At 40.0% G+C, this 13,545-nt stretch overlaps 1 protein-coding gene and 1 long non-coding RNA gene across 2 annotated transcripts; both read right to left on the bottom strand.

Moving 5' to 3' along the window:
* Nucleotides 1-1,972: 1,972 nt before the first annotated feature.
* Nucleotides 1,973-3,514, bottom strand: LOC110735536 (receptor-like protein 12). Its single transcript, XM_021915728.1, has one exon. The coding sequence runs from the start codon at nt 3,512-3,514 to the stop codon at nt 1,973-1,975; it is 1,542 nt and encodes a 513-aa protein (XP_021771420.1).
* Nucleotides 3,515-11,993: 8,479 nt separating this feature from the next.
* Nucleotides 11,994-13,078, bottom strand: LOC110735458. Its single transcript, XR_002514111.1, has 2 exons — nt 13,037-13,078; nt 11,994-12,189 (listed from the first exon to the last, which is right to left on the bottom strand). It is a non-coding gene; the product is annotated as an uncharacterized LOC110735458 (long non-coding RNA).
* Nucleotides 13,079-13,545: the final 467 nt, after the last annotated feature.

The raw sequence follows: 13,545 nt of genomic DNA on the forward strand, positions 1-13,545 counted from the left end.
TCTAAAACAACAAAAAATTCAGTCTCAAGTAGCACTATCAAGTATCCCAAATCATAACCACAACAATCACTCCAACTCCCAAAACAACAGCCAAAAACCTATATAATGGAGTGTTACCCTCAACTTTGTTACAAGGAGTATAACCCTTAGCTAACAAATGGTTGATTGAAACATACACAAACACCCCACAAGCAATCCCCATGGATATAGCAAAGATCCAATCAGCAACCGCGCCCTGGGCTGTCTGATCGATGATGATCCCTATCGCAACTCCAATAGGACTCGAGATGGCAAATGCAAACGCGTATGAAGCACAGGACAATAAAGGTCTGTCAGGGATCATACGAAGGAGGGCTATTGCCATTGCGATGGCAGCAAAGATTTTGTGTAGAGAGATTGTCCAAAGGGCTTTCCAAGCATCTGCTTTGGTTTCGGATACTCCGATTGCTATGCCTTCAAATACTGAGTGGAAGCATAAGGCTGTTATTAGGAGGATGGTGTCTCCTAGAGAGCTTGCTGTTGCAAGCCTTGCATTGGCAAAGTGGTTAGCGCTATGACTAGCCTGCATCAGAAAAAAAAAAAGTATCGTTAGCGCAAAAGACGAGGATAAATGAATTGTTCGCCTTCACATAAGGTCACATTTAATTTTAATGGTTAAATCTCGTTAAATTTTGAGCATGATTTTATATTTACTGTACCTCAGAATGATTTGCTGAATTAGTATGCTGGTTAAATTTTTGATTTGGAAGTCCCTCTGTTATCAGAAAACATTAAAACATTAGAAAGCTTGAACTTTATATTAACTACATGTTAAAACATTAGATTGAATCTTTTAAACTCACATATTACAAGAAATTACAAGAAATGATCAATCTACTACAGGAACAAGAAAGTAAAGAGAAAAACCAGTCCATTTATCCTACCAAGTACAATTTTATCTGATCATTTAGTTCCTCCTTGGCACACTTCTTCTTCTTCTGCCAAAATGTCTTTCAGAAAACTGTAATGCAGCAAGCTCCATCATGAAAACTAGCTTGGCTAGCCAAAACGGCTTTCCGATTGACAGCATATAGTATCCCCATGCCATCCCTACAAATGTACCACAGCCATACCCCATCAGTATGATTTCCCATTCTGATAACAAGCCTCCTTCATCTCTGAAGTCGTCTTCATTACTGTCGTCAGACTCATCTTCTTCGGGTTTTAACAGTTCATCTCCCCCGCGATTTGACAGTGGGAATCCATATAACCCAAGGTTTCCCCTGTAGGAATCCTCTGAAAATGTATTGAAGTTGTTTACATGAGGAATTGGTCCCACCAGCTGGTTGTCTGACACATTGAAGACTCCTAAAAATGTTAAACTTCCAAACTCTTCAGGGATTTTTCCTGTGAACATGTTGTCAGAAAGGTCCATTGAGTTGAGCAGCTTCAAGTTTCCTAATGATGAAGGGAGGTGCCCTATAAGGCGGTTATGTGAGAGGTTGAGACCGTGTATTGAGACCAGTTGGCCAATACAGTCAGGAATCTCACCACTGAAATCATTGTTTGACAGATCAAGAGTCTCGAGTGTGGTGATGATCTTCTCATATCTTCTATCTACACCATTAAATGACAGTACAATGGAGTAATTATATCCATCGCGAAGTGAGTTGCTCACTGGCGCCCTCATGTACTTAGGACTACTGCTCCCACTGTACACACTGATATTCATCATTGCTCGAAAACTTCTTATGTATGTTGCTGGTATCTTTCCTCTGAAATTGTTACCTGAGAGGTCGAGGATCTGCAGCATGGAAAAAAGGCTGTGTTCTGCTTTTGAGTCTGTTATAGAGCCAATGAGCCTGTTGGAGCTCATGTCTAGGACTTGAATCTGAGGTAGAGTATGCAACCAGTATGGAAATTCATCCCTTAATTGATTGCTTTTAAAATTCACCAACTGTAAGTTTGTGCAGTTGGCCAAAGACCGCGAAACCTACCCCTGCAGCAAGTTGCTGCTCAAGTCTAGAAACTGCAAGCTACTGCACTTGGAAAAAGTTGAAGGTAGGGATCCATGAATGTTATTCGAGCCTAGATTCAACACGACAAAGTCATCACCGACGTTTCCTAAACAATGTGGGAATTCACCACCTAAGCTGTTATTAGACAAATCAAGAAGTGTAAGGGAAGTTAATGTGCATATTGAAGGGTTAATTGGGCCTGTGAAGTTGTTATTTGAAGTGGCGAACCAGAAAGTGGTAACGGATGGTAATGGAAGTGGACCGTGTAGCAGATTAGAACTGACATCAATGAACAACAAATTGTTCCAAGGAAGGTTTACTAGACTTCCTGTCAAAAAGTTGTGAGAAAGGTCTATACATTCTAAGATGTTATTCCCTACTTGGAAAATCCAAATCCACTGAGGAATTTCACCTCGAATATTGTTTTTGGACAAGTCTAAATCTTGCAAGTATGTTTGATTCTGCAAGAGTTCAGGAAATTCAGTTAGGTTGCAGGAAGAAAGTGCTAAAACAGATATTTCAGGCCAGGGGAAGGCGGTCAAATCAACACGAGTATCAGTTCCTATGGTGCTCACTGATAGCGCGTTATCTGATAAAAGAAGTCCCATAAGGCGTGGGAGATTAGAAAAGATGTCATACAAGTTAACATTACCAGTGAATTTGTTTGAACGAAGATCAAGATACTCCAAAGTTGGACTAGTAATACTAAGAAGGTACTCACCTAGAACACGTGTGAGGTGGTTGTTGACTAACACGACGACTTCCAGCCTAAGAATGTTCCACACCCAAGCTGGGACGGGTCCATGGAAACCACAGCCTGGTAGTCGCAACACTCTTAGAAGATTGTATTGAGCATGGCCAGGTGATGATGGAAGTTTCGAAGAGAAATTGACAAAGGAAAGGTCTAAGTATTGCAAGGGACTAGTCCAGTTATATAGCGCGAAATTGGAGTAAACATCATTGTTTACTCCAACATCAAGGTACTCTAAGTTCGGTAGGTTGAGAATATCAATAGGAAGCTCCTCTTCTAACTGGCAACTACGTAAGTTTAAGTATGTTAACGAAGATAAGTTAGTGATCGATGGAAATACCATCGAATCAAAGGTAGTGTCACCAAGATCAAGTCTTCTCAACTCTGTTAAATTGCTTATGATCGTCTTAAAGCTTGGCATTTGAAGAGAATTCCATGAGAGATCAAGGGTTCTTAATTTAGAGAGTTGGCCTATTTCAAGTGGGACTTCACCACTAAAAAATGAACCCGAAAGATTAAGGTGTTTCAAAGATGAAAATTGTGCAAATTTAGGTGAAATAAGTGAGGATAAGAAGGAATTATAGGCAAGGTTAAGGCTCTTAAGGTGATCGAGATCAAAGAGGGTGTTATTAGATTCGATACCACTACCAATGATGCGACCATTGCTAATGTCGAGTGCAATCACACGAAAATTTGTTGGATGACATTTTATTCCTTGCCATTCACAACAATCAGTATTCCTCTGCCAAGACGATGTTGCACCCATGCTATCCGAGACAAAGGACTCTTTGAATCGAAGCAATGCATAGTAATTGTCGTTGTGACACTTGAAGTGTGATGATGAAGAGGTATTAGAGAAATCGAACGAGGAAGAAACAGGCACAAAAGTTAGAGTATGGTATAGCAAGAAGAAGAAGCACAATAACAACAAAGCCATTTGGTTAGTTGATGTGTTAGCTAGGAAAGTTGCTAATGACTTGATTAATTGTATGATTATAGTGCTTATTAATACTGAAGTAAGATGGACAAGATATTAGATAAAGCAATGTAAACTTAGGATAAAAATAAGGCCTAAAAATAATGTACGTAGTACATGAAATTCAAAGGAAGGTTTGTATGTAATATTGTAAAGACAGTAGAATCTTCATTTTCATTATTAATTAGTTGATAATTAGTATAAACTAATACTTATTATGGTTAAAGTGTTAAATTGTGAATGCAAAAGTCAATGAGGCATTGAATTTTAAGTTATAGGTTTATAAAAATTGGATTGTACTTAATTGTTTAATAATGATGATGAAACGAATGTACCCTTTTTGGATTATGTATCATAAAATTTGATAATATCATAGACTAATAGCAAATGCATGTTAGTGCACTTTTTTTATAATCATGATTGTTGAAGAAAGTGACTCAAATCGCAGGAAATCTTCACCGCCCGATCGGGCGGCCCTTGCCCGGCCGGACCGGGCGGTGAAGAGAGGAATGCAGAAGAGGGAAGCCACGAAGACCTCCACCCGCCTGATCGGGCAGACCCTGCCCGGTCTGACCGGGCGGTGTGGGTTAGATGGTGTAAGTTGGCAGCCTGGGCAAATTCAAGAAACCCCCATTGCCCGATCAGGCGGCTCTTGCCCGGTCGGACCGGGCAGTGAGGGTGAAGGTTTCCTGCGATTCGAGTCACTTTCTTCAACAATCTCCACCTTGACGAGAACTCGTAGTCAGCTAACACGATCCCATCAATCACATAGTGAAACATATCTCAAACTTAACCCGATGCAAAAGCTCATGCATAAGCCGTACATCCTGATAAGTCTCCAACCAAGATTCATCCCGATAAGCCTTTAACCAAGACCCATCACATACTCGTCTCCAAGTATAACAACTCATAATGCTCCACCTGCATCACAAGCCCCATGCAAGCTCCACCTTAAGGCCAACACACCTACACCAGGAGCTCCCCAATACCGCCTGTAAAGGCGCACTACATCACATAGTAATCGATATTTAGCAAGTCCAAGCAATGTTTGAACTTACTAAATGGAATAGGCTTAGTGAAGAAATTAGCCGGGTTGTCAGCAGTCCCAATCTTCTTCACCTTAATCCTCTTGTCAGTACGTAAGAAATGATACCTGACATCAATGTGCTTGGTCCGATCATAGTGCACTTGATCTTTAGCTAAGCAAATGGCACTTAGACTATCACAATACACCGTAACAAAATCCTGTGCAATACCCAGTTCACCTACAAGACCTTTGAGCCAAATAGAATCCTGAGTTGCAGAAGTTAAAGCCATGTACTCAGCTTCAGTAGTAGACAACGTAACCGAAGACTGCAATGTAGACTTCCAACTAACCACAGAACCACCCAAGGTAAACACATACCCTGTCACGGACCTCCTGGTATCCACATCAGCTGCATAATCAGAATCACTGTAGCCAGTCACCAAACACTCCTTACCATTCCCATACACAAGACCAATATCAGTTGTCCCTCTCAAATAGCGAAAAATCCTTTTCACCCCATGCCATTGTTCCCTTCCAGGTCGAGCCATAAACCTGCTTACAACACTAACAGCATGCGAAATATCTGGTCTAGTGCAGACCATAGCATACATCAAACAGCCAACTGCATTGGCATATGGAACTCTAGACATATAAGTTAACTCTTCCTCAGTTTGAGGTGACATAGACAAAGACAACTTACAGCTAACAGTAGTTGGCGTACTTATAGGCTTTGATTTTTCCATCCCAAAACGAGACAAAATCTTTTCAATGTGGCTTTTCTGAGTCAAGAAAAGCTTACCTCTAGCTCGATCTCGATAGATCTCCATACCCAAAATCTTCCTAGCTGCACCTAAGTCTTTCATGTCAAACTCCGAGTTAAGTAACTCCTTCAATCTAGTAATATCAGATTTATTCTTTGTGGCAACCAGCATGTCATCAACATATAACAACAGATAAATCATGGAACCATTTTCCAGTTTACTATGATACACACAGCAATCATATGAATTCCTATCAAAACCATGCGAAACCATAAAAGAATCAAACCTTTTGTACCACTGTCGGGGGGATTGCTTAAGTCCATACAATGACTTTAGCAATCTGCAGGCATAGTGTTCTTTTCCAGGAACCTCGAATCCCTCGGGCTGCTTCATCAGAATCTCCTCCTCCAAATCACCATGAAGGAAAGCCGTTTTAACATCTAACTGCTCCAATTCAAGATCAAAGTGTGCTACAATTGACAATAACACACGGATAAAAGTATGCCAAACCACAGGTGAGAATATCTCCACAAAATCAACCCCTTCTACCTGACTGAATCCCTTAGCAACTAGTCTAGCCTTAAAACACACTTGATCAGTTTCTGATAACCCTTTTTTTCTTCTTGTAAATCCACTTACACCCTACAAGCTTCCTCCCTTCCGGTACCTTTACCAGTTCCCACACTCTGTTCTTGTAAAGAGACTGCATCTCTTCACCCATTGCAGCAAGCCATTGTGCCGACTCACTACAACTTATTGCTTGTTTATATGTGGCAGGTTCAAAATGACTCTACATCATCAGCTACACTCAATGCATAACCTGTCAAACTCATCAACACAGCAAGTTCTTCCCTCCATCTCTTTAATCAATCTAACAGGCTTCTTGATAACTCGTTTAGGCCTCTCAAGAATGGTGTTAGGTTGACTAGATGATCCCTGATTTGATTGCTCCACCTCTTCCCCAGAGTTAGGATGAGTTGGAGTAATCTCAGTTTCAAGTGGGACTGGAACATCGGCATCATCATTAATGTATTGTACCCGAGGTAAATTAGCAATGGTAGACTGATGCACCTCAAGCACCCCATCTGTTTGTGATAAGTTCTCCCCTTCCCTTCCCAAATCCGAAGTCTCCGTACTTTTAATTGAATACATGGAGTTTTCATCGAAAGTAACATCCCTACTAAGAATGACCCGACCTCCGAAGGTGAATAAATTCTAAACCCCTTCACACCATCCCCGTACCCAACAAAGCACCCCCTCTTGGCTTGTGGATCTAGCTTACCCTCACTAACATGATAATAAGCAACATGAAAAGCGCTAAATCGGTCGCACAATCTAGGCTAGGTTAAACATATTTATAACAAACACCTCACTCAAACAAGTATAATGGCAAGTAAGGGTTCGGTCCACGGAGAACGGGAATCAATTGCTAAATAATCTTAACGCTCAAGCTAAATCGAAATCAAGGTATGAGTGGTGATTAACTAACAAACTACAACTAAAGGTTGAATTCAAGGGATTAAATCACTAGGGGAATAGGATTCACTCAACCAATAGCAATTAGGCGAATAGGGAGGAGCAAGGATAATGGGATAGCAAAGACCACATGCAAGACCAACTTCAAACGATATGAAAACAACTCAAATCACTAAGCTTAGATCCCTCATTAACTTAGCAACAAAAGATACATAATCATATTGCAATAGGTAATGAAACATTCAACCCACACTTCCATGTCGAACCAAACATTTCATGTCGTCAAGTTCAATAATCTAGGTTAATTACTCCTATCATGAAGAACTAACAAGCAATCTCATATAATCCATTTTAATCACAATCCATCATCAAAAACACTCCCAAAGTCACATAATCACCATTAGGTTGGGTTTCACCCAACCCCTAGCTAAGGAACTACTCACACATCATATTGAAAAGCACAAAATCAAAGTTTAGGGTTCTATCTTGCTCAACAAACTTGGAATAGTAACTTGCTACAAATAGAACTAACATTCAACAACAATCATCAAAGAACTAAAAGGGATTCAAATAACAAGTACAACAAAATAAATAAGAAACCAAGTAAAGTGGAAGGAGAAAAGTTACTAAAATGAAGCTTCAAAAATGTTGAATAATTGCTGAAAATATGAGAATAATCCTTGAAGTTTGCTTCTACAAATGATTTAGATTTTTTGAGAGTTTCTAAAACTAAATCAACTAATTTAATGAACTAAGGTGCTAACTAAGAGAGTTTTTGCTGAAAAACTATTCTACTGTTTTCCTTCCTTTTTTTAAAAAAACAATCTCAAAAGGACCTTAAATAGTCCGTACAAAAATTGGCTGAGATCGGGAAAAGGTCCAACCGAACTCTGGGTAGGTTCGGTCGGACTCAGGGTAGGTTCGGTCGAACTCTGGGTAGGTTCGGTCGAACCTCCCTGATCCTTGTTTGGTCGAACTTTTGAGGTTCGACCTCTCTTGCAAAATTGCTGAAAACTGGTTTGACACTGCCTTCTTTGCACCTTGGAGGTTCGGTCAAACTTTTCAAAAGTTTGACCACACCTAGGTTCGACCGAACCTTTCAGAGGTTCGGCCACACCTCCTCTTGCACTTCCTTTTCTTGCTTCCTCTCCTTCCCTTTTTCTCCTCTTGCCTTTGTCCATGGCTTCCATACTTGGCCAAGGGGCCTCCCACCGTGCATAGGACCGTCATGGAACCTGCAAAAGATAGCAAAGTTCACGAGAGCATGGGGGATGATAAAATAATGCATAAAGATTATCAAAATAAGGGCAAATAAGCATTACATTTCATCAACACATAAAGAAGCCATAAGAGGATAAATGAGGTGGAAAAATCTAAGAAAAATAGGAGGAAAAAGACCTAAATACTACCCCTAAGAGTGACATAAATGTCACTCATCACAACACAACCAAAAATCTTCAAATTTGAAAAATTAGGCAACTTACCACTCCAGATCTCAAAAGGAATCTTGAAATCAATGCCTGAATGAGGACCCCTATTAATGACATAACAAGCTGTTAACACAGCTTCACTCCAGTACTTCCTCCCTAGACCTGCATTAGAGAGCATGCATCGAACTCTCTATAGCAGTGTCTGATCAACCCGTTCTGCAACACCGTTCTGCTGTGGTATCTTCTTGACGGTATGATGCCGACCAATACCCTCATCTACACAGAACTGATTAAACTCGTCTTTGCAAAACTCTAGCCCATTGTCCGTTCGTAGCTTCTTAATCTTCTTTCCCTGTCGATTTTCCACCAAAGCTTTCCATTGCTTAAAAGCTTTGAAGGCCTCATCTTTTGACTTTAGCAACCTAGGCCATGTGTATCGGGACTTGTCATCAACAAACGACACAAAATAGTGGTAACCTCCCATACCTTCAACTCTAAATGGACCCCAGCAATCTGAATGGATGTAATCAAGCACAGCTTCAGTAATGTGAGCACCCTTGCTGAACTTTGACCTGTGTTTCTTACCAAACACACAATGCTCACAAAATTCAAGGTTGGCAACCTTGACACCGGATAGAAGACCTCTCTTGGACAATAGTTGCATCCCCTTCTCCCCATATGACCAAGCCTCATGTGCCAAATCTTAGTCATCTCCTGGTGAGACACCGATGCACAAAACCGCAGAACTAGACAGTGTAGCACCCTCAAAGACATAGAGGGTGTTCTTCTTGATACCCTTAAGTACCATCTCAGAACCTCTGTAAATACACAACTCCCAATCGAAAACACACCATTGTACCCCAAATCATCTAGAGTACCCAATGAAATCAGATTCTTTCCTAAAGCAGGAACATGTCGCACCCTAGTCAAAGTTAACCTCCGCCCCATCAACAGTCCTCAATCTCATGGAACCAATACCGGTGCCCTTGCATGGAACATTGTTACCTACTATAACCGTACCTCCATTGCTAGGCTCATATGTATCAAACCAATCTCGACGTGGACTCATATGGAACGAACACCCGAATCTAGAACCCAGTAATCAGGTAAACCGTCAGACCTAGCAGAACTGACTAATGCTAAATCTTCCTCTGAATTATAGTTCTCATTCGATTTTTTCTTCAACTACAGCAGATTGGACTTGTTTTTCCTCACCGGACAATTAGCCCTATAGTGACCCGTTCTTTACAGTAATAACAGGTCTTAGTAGCAGTTTTACCAGATCCATCGTCGTTACCAGCACCCGACCCAGCATTGTTCCCCTTGTTAAACCCCTTTTTTCTTTTTAGACTTCCCGGAATTAAACAATTAACCCACTACCACTATCCCCATTATCACCTGTAGCCTTCTGACGAAGTTCCCTAGTATGAAGTGTTGCCTTCACTTCTTCTAAGGTCAGTGAGTCTTTACCAACAACAAAAAGACTCCACAAAATTCTCATAACTAGACAGTAGAGAAACAAGTATAATCAACGCAGCATCCTCATCATCAATTTTACCATCTATATTAAGCAAATCAAGTAAAATAGAGTTAAGTTTTTCTAGATGTTCTCGTAAGGAAGTACCTGATTGCGGAGAGGCTAAACAACCGCTGCTTCAGTAATAATTTGTTGGTTAGCGACTTAGTCATATACAATGACTCCAGCTTCAGCCACAATCTAGCCGCCGATTCCTGATCAGCAACCTCCGTGATGATATGATCATCAAGACTAAGTAATATGGTAGAGTGAGCCTTCTCTTCCATAACTTCCAATTGCAAGTCAGTCAGTCCGTCTCCTGACCCCGAAGTAGCATCCTTTGGAGCCAACAGACGCCATATCTGATGTTGTTTCAACAAAGCCATCATCTTGATTTGCCATAGCCCAAAACTGTTCTTCCCGGTAAACTTTTCAATTCTTATTGTTGAATCTCCTGCCATTGTTTCCCTTAAGAACTCTCCAAGGATTTAACCTAGGCTCTTGATACCAATTTTAAGTATTTTAATTTATACGATGTAAAACATATGCTAAAATCACCTAACTTAGCTTGACATTGTTCGTTTGTTATCCACCAAATTTCTTCTTTATCACCATAATTACCGCTTAATGGTCTTTATTAATAAAAGGCAGTCCACCTCAAATATTAAATTTATTTGATGTTTTTAGATCTTAATCACTTGTTAATTATTGACAGACAAAGGTGGTAAACGAGTCATTTGGGTTGAGTTCAATTAATAATGTAATCGTATTTTATACGCGAGACTGATGAATCACTTGGGTAAGACTTAGGTATATATTGTTGTGCGACAGCGGAAGCAAAGATCAAAACAATAAAAAAACAATAAGAAATTCAAGCAAACACACACAACAATTAACGTGGTTCACTATCAATGTGATAGCTACGTCCACAGGCACCGAGATCAAAGTTTTCACTATAAACCGCAAAGATTACAAAGATGATTCTTGTCTTTCTCAAGAACGGCTCTCCTCTAACTCTTGTAACCCTAATTCTAATATTTGGGAGTTTTTTATATTAATCCCTAAAATAAAAGATAACTTTAACATCGCAAAAATACGCGCTCCGTACTTTCCTTCTCCGCCTGGTCAGACCGGGCAGGGTCTGCCCGATCGGCGCGAGAAGCAGATCTTCAAACAAGGACTTCAACGAAGCCTACCCCACCGCCCAGTCAGACTAGGCAAAGTCTGCCCGATCGGGCGAGTGGGGAAAACTTCAAGCTGCCATCTTTCACACTTACCACCCCTCACCGCCCGGTCAGACCGAGCACGGGCTGCCCGATCGGGCGCGTGAGGGTTCTTAAGGTTCTTCGAGGCTTCCATCTTCTCTGAATTCCAATCTTCACCGCCCAATCCGACCGGGCACGGGCCGCCCGATCGGGCAGTGAAGATTTCCTGCGATTCGAGTAACTTTCTTTCAACAATCTCCACCTTGACGAGAACTCGTAGTCAGCAACACGATCCCATCAATCACATAGTGAAACACATCTCAAGCCTAACTCGATGCAAAGATCATGCATAAGCCGTACATCCCGATAAGTCTCCAACCAAGACCCATCCCGATAAGCCTCCAACCAAGACCCATCACATACTCGTCTCCAAGTATAACAACTCATAACGCTCCACCTGCATTACAAGCCCGGGCAAGCTCCACCTTAAGGCTAACACACCTCTACGAGGAGCTTCCCAACATCGCCCCTAAGGGCGTACTACATACATAGTTTTCGATTTTAGCAAGTCCAAGCAATGTTTGAACTTACTAAATGGAACAGGCTTAGTGAACACTAGACGAAAAAGGTAATTTGGCACCGATTCAAACCCCCCCTAAGGCACCGGTTTTGAACCGTAGGGGATTTGAGAGATGCCAAATCCCCAAAAATTTGGCACCGGTTCAAAACCGGTGCCAACTAAAGCATTTGGCATCGGTTAACCGGTGCCAAATGTAAATGTCGCGCTATTTTTTTTTTTAATTTTAACTACAATTGGCACCGGATAACCGGTGCCAATTATGCCTTGAAACAATAAAAAAAAATTTATTTCAGCATACAATTTATTCATCAATCCAATTTCAGCATACAATCCAAAACAATAAATCGAACAAGGCTATATTCATCAAATAAATTATTATTTTACAATTTATTTAAAAAAACAGAGCAATTACTGAATTTGTTATTTTACAACCCAGAAACTTCGAACTTCATACTCAGCAAATTCACGACCTTCAAACTGAAAATTAAAAAATCAGAAACTTCAACCTGCATCAATTAAAAGAATAAAATCAGATAAATTCAACAAAAATCGAACAAATAAACCACAAAATCGAACAAAAATCGAACAAATAAACCCCAAAAAAAATCGAAAATCAATAGAATAAATAAACCCAAAAACGAACAAAAATCGATCAAAAAAACCCCTTAAAAACGAACGATTAACCCAGATAAATTCAACAAAAAAACCAAAAATAAATAGAACAAATAAACCCCAAAAAACTTGAAAAACAAATCGAACAAATAATCCCAAAAAATCGAACAAAAATCGAACAACGCACTAAGATTCAACCCAGATAAATTCAACCAAAAAAACGAAATATAAATAGAACAAATAAACATTAAAAAAGTCGAAAGCCAATCGAACAATTAAACCCAAAAAATCAAAACACAATCGATCAATTAAACCCCATTAAAAACGAACGATTAAACTAGATAAATTCAACCAAAAAAAAAATAAATAGAACAAATAAACCCCCAAAAATTGAAAATAAATCGAACAAATAAACCCAAAATATAACAAAAATTGATCAAATAAACCCCTTTAAAACGAACGATTAACCCAGATAAATTCAACCATAAAAACAAAAAATAAATAGAACAAATAAACCCCAAACAAATCGAAAATAAATCGAACAAATAAACCCAAAAATCGAACATAAATCGATCAAATAAACCCCTTAAAAACGAACGATTTCGCACAGATACACCCACACAGATTCAACCCACAAAACCCAGAAACTTGAAACCGTGAAAAAACCCAGAAATCGTGAAAAACCCAAAACCCAGAAACCCTAACCTCAAATTTCTGATTTTAGGCGGCGGTGATGTTTGTTGTGGTTGACGGGCGGCGTCTTGGTTGTTGTGGTGATTGTTGTGCTTGGTTGGAGAGAGAAGAATAGAGATGAGAGATGAGAGATAAGGAATTGAAGGAGAGAGGCATGCATTTTATTTCAGAGAGGTAAGAGAGAATGAAAAACAAATTGAAGAAGAAATGAAGGAGTTATGTAAAAAACTCGGCTTTTTGTTGTTTTAAATGGTACCGGTTCGAACCGGTGCTAATTGCAATAATTGTCACCGGTTTGCTTTAAACCGGTGCCAACTCCATTCCCTTCTTTTGTTTTGTTTTGTTTTTTTTTTAAATGGTTGGCACCGGTTTGAATCGGTGCTAATTAAAGGATTTGGCACCAGTTTAGGTTGGAACCGGTACCAATTCTAAAATTTCCAATCCCGCCCATTTATTTTGGCACCAGTTTTCAAGAACCGGTGCTAAAGGGGGGTGCCTATTTCAAATTTTCTACTAGTCGA

Source organism: Chenopodium quinoa, unplaced genomic scaffold (genome assembly GCF_001683475.1).
Source record: "Chenopodium quinoa cultivar QQ74 unplaced genomic scaffold, ASM168347v1, whole genome shotgun sequence".
NCBI classification, from domain to species: domain Eukaryota; kingdom Viridiplantae; phylum Streptophyta; class Magnoliopsida; order Caryophyllales; family Amaranthaceae; genus Chenopodium; species Chenopodium quinoa.